Below are 8,156 nucleotides of genomic sequence, written 5' to 3'. Positions count from 1 at the left end.
TTAAATTTTTTAAAACAAAATATAAAAAAAATAAAGTAAAACAAACTGTTTGTGAAACTAGCCACAGTTGCCAACGTTGTTTTTTTAATCGATTAATACACAACCAATTGTTTAAAAACACGGGAATTAGGTGTAAATAAAAAAATTTGGTAAAAAAACTGAAACAACGATTGTTTCTAAATACTTTAATTTTTTTTTCCAAATACTTTTGACCTAAAAACTTAGGATAACGTTGGCAACTAACTTTATAATATTAATATAATATAATTATTCATTAATATAGTATTAATTTATATAAATTCATATTAATGATAAAAAATAGTTACAGTATAGTTATTTTTTACCAATAATTTTATTTTTAAATAAAATTATTTAAAAATTATTAAAAGATTCAACAATTTTTTTATTCAGTCAACTTTCCAAGACTAGGAAGTTGACTGTATTACAACAAGCTCCTTCGACACGTTGTTGTGACATGCATGAAAAACTTAATGAATTACATGAACCATGAAAAGGCATTCTTTGAAAGTAAACACTCGTTGGATAGCCCAGTACATGAAACGGAGACGAAGAGATGGTTCGGAGAGAGGACTGCTTTGAGTCATGTGAGCCTATCGAAGAGTTGGGCGTAACATAATTGAATTCTTATTTTTTTATAAGAGTAAAAAAAATACAAATATTTATTAAATCAATTATTTATCTTTTATAATAAAGATAAATAATTTCTATTTCTAAGCAATAGAAATTATCTTCAATTAAATTATAAATACAGTAAAACCTCCCAAGAGTGGGCATTTTCAGCCAATCAAACCTTAAATATAGCTTTATAAAGAACTCTATTTTTGGTTTTAGTCTAAAAAATGCCCGCTCTTGAGAGAACCCGCTTTTCAAAAGAATAACTCTTGGAAAGTTTCACTTTAAATATTTATATAAATTTAAAATATTTAAAAACAGAAATTAAGTGTTACAATAACGCCAAAGGAACAGGCACTTCTGCTTGTCTCTGTGTTACTGTCTCTTTAACTTTTTTATTTTGGACGAATTTTCCCATCACCTCATGGGTAGTAATATCTATGTATTGTATTTGTCCGAGTTCGTTCAACACTGGTATAACGGTGGACACATTATAAAATTGTGGTATGACTGCTCTATAAGCTGTATTGATTCTTGTGTAGTCTAAAGGGAGGTTTACAGTCATGTTTTTCCCATTTTGTGAAAGAGGGGGGATACTCTTGATAATGTCAATGACGTCTTCTCCAAAACGCATTAAACCAACCTCGTCTAACAGACCAATTCCTTTAATTTTAGATGTTTTAGAGTTTTTAAAAGATTTTTGTGGGGGTAAATGGATGTCAATGTGTTTGTTTTGAATTAGAAAGGTAAGAGCTTTGTTCATATAAAATAAATGTTTCTGTTTCGTGTCCATGCCCTCGGTGTTGTCGATATCTTTGTCTTCTGGAAAAGTTGCGCCGACGACGACAATGTTATTGGCAATTTTAATCGACTTTTTGGGAACTTTTAAAATAAACTTGACACCCGCCATGTTGCTTAAACCAATGATCGCAGCGTTTTTTAAATATTCCCGACATAAACTTTTGCGTTTTTTGTCCGTCGAACTAACACTTTCTTTTGGAACACTTAAACTCATTGATTTTTTGAGTGGAAAATAGTTTCGACTCATATAATAATTATCTTTTGTTATTAAATTACAAATTAATAATTGTTTTACTATTTTTATTGGTATTTTTATATTTAAGATTATATATTGTTTTATTGGTAGAATATAAGTCGATTATACTATAAATTATAGTTTATTAAGCTAATCAACAGTTCAATCTTGAATAAACAACTATTCATGGAAAAAACGTTAATTGATGAATTAATTTTTAATTATAATTATGTTTAAATCTAATTTTTAATAATATCCCATTAACAAAAACGTCGTGATAGCACGTTCTAGTCCACACACTACGGACAACGAAAGTGGATGACATAAATACGCACAAAGAGTATTCGAAATATGGACTTTTTTATATTAAACAATTAAGGTTATTACTTGATTTTGGTTGAAGTTATGATTAATTTAATTAACTTTAGTAATAATAGTAATAATTATAATATTATTTATATTATATTAATTAATTGATTTTATTAAAAACTCAAATAAAAATATTGTAATTAAATATACCATCTTTTTAGTATATAATTATTAATTAACTAAAAAGTTAAAATAATTGAATTGAAAAAAAATAAGTCACCCACAAACAATCTCAATAATTTTGAGGCTTTCGTATAATATTTTTGAACTATATATAATAGTATAATGCAATTAATACTTATTATTACCACAAAAATACAAATTAAAGCATTTTTAACATAACAATACAATACGTGGATATAAAAAACCAATAATGCCAACGACGGAAAATTCTATTTATAAAGGCAATTAAATATATAGTAAAAATTATAATAAAAACAATTAAACGAAATGGATTGCCAAAGAGAGCAAAAAAGAGAAGATGAAACTTAATAATCAGATAAAGTTTGTTTCTTGTTTCTACAAAGTCGGTGTTATATCCAAGTGCAACACCCCCTCTTGTTAGAGTGTCCGAATATGAAGACTTATTTTTAGAGCATGCCATACGAAAAGGACAAACACGCAACCGACAAGTTCGGCTACAAGACCCAAACTGAGAAGAAGAATGGTGCTGGAGCACATGGATGGGGAAAGGCTGACGACGCTGAAACATGCCCAGCAGCTCTTGACAAGAACGATCCAAATTACGACAGTGATAAGGACAAGAAGCACTGAGTGACTTAATTGACTCTTAATTGCAACAAATGGTAATAATATATTTGTAATAGTAAAATAATTATATTATATAGTTAAAGAGTAGGGTGTTGGTATAGTTTATTTTATAACTTATTTTACTATTTTTTAATTTTTGTTATTTCAAATGTGATTGAACACTGAATGGAAACGGCATTATTATCGTCGAAATACCAAAAAATGGTAATTTGTTAGTGAAAAAGTGCTTTAAATAACCAAAAAGCAACAAAATGGAGTACCACATTTGATTTTTAGCAAAAGAAGAAAATGAATTAATGAAAGTATTATTATAAATAAACTAATAACAAACCAATGAATGATGAAGGAAAAATGAAAAAACATCCAGGAACTCCAGCACTTTTGGAACGACTATCATACACCCCATTAATTTCAAATAAAAAACACGAAAAAAAAAGACTAAAAACTGTTTGTCCCAAAACTGTTGTTTTCAAACAATTTAAAATGAAAGATGGCAAAGTCCACAAAAGAAATTTGTTTGTCCAAAAATAACGAAGAGCAATCTCAAAAGAGAGAGGATGTGGTCGACCGTCGAGCAATTAGTTCTTATCGAGTCCATTCAATACATTCGTCCACAGGTTTCCACTGATTGGATTGCTGTGAGTGAAACCGTCATCAAAACTTTACTCTTCAATGGTCCCGTCGATCAAAAAAAGTATGACGAAAATGAGTGTTACAAACAGCTGAAAGAACTTGAAAACAGATATGGGGCAGCTATCCCTGCAGAGTCTTCATTCTTCGGTTCACTTAACGCCATCCTGAGGAAGAAACGTATCGAGGAGTTGGACTATGACATAGAAACGTGTCGGAGAAACCTTCAATACCTCGAGCAATACGCTTAATCATTGTTTTTTCTTTCTTTATGTTTCTCTGTTGTTTTCGCTATCGGCATTCACTCCGGAAAAAAGCCACTTTTTAAGACAATTTCTAAGCAATCGGGTGTGCCCAGTTTCATGTTATAATAGTCATTTTAAGGCCTTTTGTTCGGGATTTTTTAATAGTTATTGAAAGTTAAAAAAAATTCAGAATAAAATAATTAAATCTTTTCTCTCATTGACCATATGGAAATAATAACAAATAAACGGCAATTCGGGGGTGGGTTGAGTATTTTATATTTGGATTTTTTTACGACTTAATACAGTTTGGTTCTTTCCAATACTATTTTTTACGTATAAAAATAAAGTTAATTAATTTGTTAAATAAATTATTCGTTGAGTAAATGATTCTTTTGTTTAATTAACTTTTAGTTATATTATAACGTATTTCAATGTATTTTTATCTGACCATTTAACTTTGTTTTTTTAATAAATTGGGAAAGAGAGAGTTAGGTAAATCTTTAGTTTGATTATTAAAAAAATAGAACTGTTTTTTTTATTCAATTAGTTGCCACGTCATTATAAATACATTGAAGAACACTTTATGATACAAAAAATTTATAGAAAAAAACGGCATTTCATAATTGTTTGTTACCATCAAAAAAATATGGATCTGAAAACCAAAAAATTGGTTTTATTATTGTTTTATTTTGGGGTTTTTAAATCTTTAAAATATATACATTAATGTTTTATTCTGTTATCATATATTTTATTATATAATATGGTAAATAAACTAATAATATATTATTTATCACATGAAAAAAGATAATAACTAATTGCCCTGCAAATATGACTAATATATTTATAATTTTAAATACTATATTTATTGTTTGTAAGAAAAAGTGAAGACGAGAGATTGTATAAAAAAAGTTCGTTCCTTAAATAGATTTTTGTATAATAAAAAGTATAATAAAATTTACCATACCAAGCTATACGCCATTTTGTCATAAAACCCGCTCTGTTGAACTGCTCCATCCATATGAAAAAGAAACCCCAACAGCACAAACATAACGAAGATCGGTTTCGCACTTTAACCAACAAAACGATAATCCAGCGGACTTTAGTTTACGTCACCAACATTCCTTATTGTATTATTGAGGGTTTGACTTTCCCAGAGATCTCGCAACGACTTTCAAGATTTGAGTACTTTGGGCAATACGGCGAGATTGTGAAAATCATCCCAAACATCAAAACCCTTCATAACATCCAATCAACTACCGGCCCCTCGTTCTCAGCTTACATCACTTTTAGAAACCCCGACAGCTCCGTCCAATGCATCCGATCGACAAACGGAGGGTGGCTTGAGGGTAAGGTACTCAAGTTTGCAACTTCTTCCTTATAATAATAAAATGTACTATAATTACTAATACAATAAATAATGCCACGTGGCATGAAAGTCAGATAATAACTTGTAGTTCGTCGTTGGGCACCACAAAATACTGTTCCCACTTTTTGCGAGGAAAACAGTGTATAAACCCTGAGTGCACCTATCTTCATCAATTAGTGTCGGAACGAGATTATGTGACGAAAGATGATTTGACTGCCGGAAAGAACCGGATAGAAGAGGATATCAGCCAGCGTGTGGCAATTGACTCAGCCGGCAAAAACTATTTGCCGCCAGTGTTTGCGATTGAACCCGTCGAGATCGACTTGGACACCTTCACCTGCGAATGCCAAAACGTCATGAAGATGGTCGGACGATACCATAAAGTCTTCAGCAAAGACGGAAATAACTCGTACCCCGTCCACTCCTCGTTGTCGCCTTTAAGAGCGTTTCGATACGACCAAAGCGACTCCCCAAATATCGTCGTCCCGAACTTCATCTTCTTCTTATACAATACACGGTCAACGAACGAACCCGAAGTCTCGATACCGAAAGAGTGGGGAGACCAACAGAAAATCGACTCCACGGGGGACGAAGAGGAAGTTTTGGAAGAGTCTGAAGAGGAAAAGGAGGTTGAGAATAAGTGTGAGGAGGAGGTCAAGACCCAAAGTATTGTTTGTAAGGACTATTTGCAATCGTTGAAAAGCATTGGGAAAAACATGAGCATTGGGGAACTCATTAGAAATTATTATGGAAGCGCAAACAAAATGAAAGGAAAACAAAGTGATGAACAAGAAAAGATTGAAAAGTGCGGAACGAGCGAGATACGAATGCCAGAAATGAATGAGATTGGCGAAATGGCTGTGTTAAATGAGACGGAAGAAACGAGTGACGAGATAGAGAAGAAGGTCGAAACGATCTTGGAAGAAAATGAAGAAGAGAGCGGGGGAGAGGAAATTGAAGAAGTCAAAGTTGAAAAAGTGAAAGACGAGTGGACGACCGTCGAAAAGGGAAGATCTTTTAGAAAGGCAAAATCAAAACCATCGAAACATGTTGGGAATAAAGAGACGGAAGGAGAGAGTTCTGAGACGGACAACAGTGCAAAGGATGACTTAGTCCGGACGAAAAGTGATGAGACCTCAGAAAGCGAGAAATTGGAAAAATCAGAAATAAATGAAAAAAGTTCTGAAAAATATGAAGAGAGAGATGAGAAGCGAGATCGCAAAAGTCGGAAAGACCAAGAAAGGCAACGACTTAAAGAACAGGAAGAGAAGCGTCTCGAACGTGAGAGGATTGAAAAGGAGAGAATAGAACGTGAGAAGAACGAGAAATTGGAGAGGGAACGCATCGAGAAAGAACGGCTTGACAAAGAAAAAAAAAGCAAAGAAAAGGCAAAAGATGACGACTCCAAAGACGAGCAAAAGTCTTTAAAGAAAAACAAACTTAAGAACAAAAAAAAGAATAACAAGAAGAAGCAAACAAAGCGAACCACCGAGAAGAAAGAACCCATAGACGAAGCACAGAAACCACCAACAAGAGAACTCCCGAAGGTCAGAACACAAATGGACCCTCTAGAGATCATCGAGACGAGAGTTAAAGAACTCCAAAAAAGATGTTTACAACTCTTCGATCGATCGTCCACTCAAATTCAGGTCCTTGCCGACAGAAAGGTCGAAATCACTCCAATCATCTGTCAATACCCTCCTTCTTACTTCGTGGTTGACCATTAACCCCTTGTGTATTACAATTAAAACACTTTGTTGTATAATCCTCATTACTCAATTTTGGTTATTAATTTAGTTTTATTCTATATATAGAATTAATATAGTACTTTGAATTAAACGTTCTAATAAAAATTACTACCAAAATCAATTTTTATTCCCCAATGAGCTGATTCCGAAGATGATTCTCATAACGTTGTAAGAAACAAAGAATGTCACCACAGATGCGATGATAAGTGTTTTGTATCTGATCTTCTCATTCTTAACTCTTTGGTCTTCTGGCTTCTCAAGGGTTGTTGGTCCATTTTGCTGACTTGTTTGTGGCTTAACACCATTTGGTTCTGATTGATCTTCTGTGCCTGTGTTATCGACTGTGCCATTTTTTTCTTTTTCCTTTTCTTTTTTTTCTTCGTGCTTATTATTCCCCGCTTTTGCTTTTTCTAACTCGGCTTGTTCCTTTTCTCTTTGAGCGTCTTGAGCGGCTTTTTCTGCCATCTCTTGTAACAATTTTTCTTTCTCCAATCTGACCTTTTCTAACTCAGCTTGTGCTATTAATCTCTCTTTGGCTTCCTCTTCTTTTATCCGTTGAAGCTCTTGTGCCATTTTCTCGGCGGCTAATCTATTCGCCTCCTCTTGAATTTTTTTCTTTTCAGCTTCTTTTGCGTCTTGTTCGGCTTTTTCTTCTTCTTCTCGTTTGTGTTTATCGGCTTCTGCTCTCTCTGCCTTTTCACGTTCTTCTTTCGCTCTCATCAGTTCGATCTCTTTCTGTACCTTTTCTCTTGCAAGTCGTTCAACTTCTTCTTGCATTTTAGCCGCATTTGCCTGTTCTCTCATCTTTTCAGTCTCCGCGCGAGCTTCTTCTCTTTCTTTAGCTTCTTGTGCTATTCTTTCTTTTTCTTGAGATAAAAGTAGTAAAGATCTTTCTAATTGAAGTTTCTCATCTTCTAACAACTGAGATTTTCGTTGAGCTTCTTGAGCAGCAGCAAAAGCAGCTTCTTTCTCTTGTTCCGCTTGAAGTGTTGCTTTTCTTGCATCTTCAGCTTCCTTTTCTAATCGTTCTTGCTCTATTTTTAGTTGAGCTTCTTTCTCTTCTTGTTGCTTTTTCAGTCTCAATTCTAACTCTTCTTTCTCTTTCTTCTCTTGTTCCGCTTGAAGTGTTGCTTTTCTTGCATCTTCAGCTTCCTTTTCTAATCGTTCTTGCTCTATTTTTAGTTGAGCTTCTTTCTCTTCTTGTTGCTTTTTCAGTCTCAATTCTAACTCTTCTTTCTCTTTCTTCTCTTGTTCTGCTCTTTGAGTAGTTAAACGGTCTTCTTCTTTTTTCTCTGTGTGTAAATCTCTGTCTTTGTTAACAAAAAACAAATTTAAAACAAATAAATAACAAACGATTT

The 8,156-nt window shown here is 33.1% G+C and overlaps 4 protein-coding genes across 4 annotated transcripts; 2 read left to right on the top strand and 2 right to left on the bottom strand.

Moving 5' to 3' along the window:
• Positions 1–964: 964 nt before the first annotated feature.
• On the bottom strand, positions 965–1,543 carry EIN_114950 (hypothetical protein; the record flags this gene model as incomplete). Its single annotated transcript, XM_004185589.1, has 1 exon — positions 965–1,543. The coding sequence occupies one exon, from the start codon at positions 1,541–1,543 to the stop codon at positions 965–967; it is 579 nt and encodes a 192-aa protein (XP_004185637.1).
• A 1,823-nt stretch (positions 1,544–3,366) lies between these two features.
• Positions 3,367–3,690, top strand: EIN_114940 (hypothetical protein; the record flags this gene model as incomplete). Its single annotated transcript, XM_004185588.1, has 1 exon — positions 3,367–3,690. The coding sequence occupies one exon, from the start codon at positions 3,367–3,369 to the stop codon at positions 3,688–3,690; it is 324 nt and encodes a 107-aa protein (XP_004185636.1).
• Positions 3,691–4,702: 1,012 nt separating this feature from the next.
• Positions 4,703–6,777, top strand: EIN_114930 (coiled-coil domain containing protein, putative; the record flags this gene model as incomplete). Its single annotated transcript, XM_004185587.1, has 2 exons — positions 4,703–5,043; positions 5,139–6,777. The coding sequence occupies 2 exons, from the start codon at positions 4,703–4,705 to the stop codon at positions 6,775–6,777; spliced, it is 1,980 nt and encodes a 659-aa protein (XP_004185635.1).
• Positions 6,778–6,915: 138 nt separating this feature from the next.
• On the bottom strand, positions 6,916–8,088 carry EIN_114920 (hypothetical protein; the record flags this gene model as incomplete). Its single annotated transcript, XM_004185586.1, has 1 exon — positions 6,916–8,088. A coding segment is annotated over one exon (1,173 nt), but the record flags the coding sequence as incomplete, so codon positions are not given.
• Between the last annotated feature and the right edge of the window lie 68 nt (positions 8,089–8,156).

The sequence above is a fragment of the Entamoeba invadens genome (genome assembly GCF_000330505.1).
Source record: "Entamoeba invadens IP1 unplaced genomic scaffold scaff_1105074725955, whole genome shotgun sequence".
Taxonomy (NCBI): Eukaryota; Evosea; order Mastigamoebida; family Endamoebidae; genus Entamoeba; species Entamoeba invadens.
Note: the sequence above shows the minus strand (reverse complement) of the source record. Positions and strands in the feature narration are given on the sequence as shown.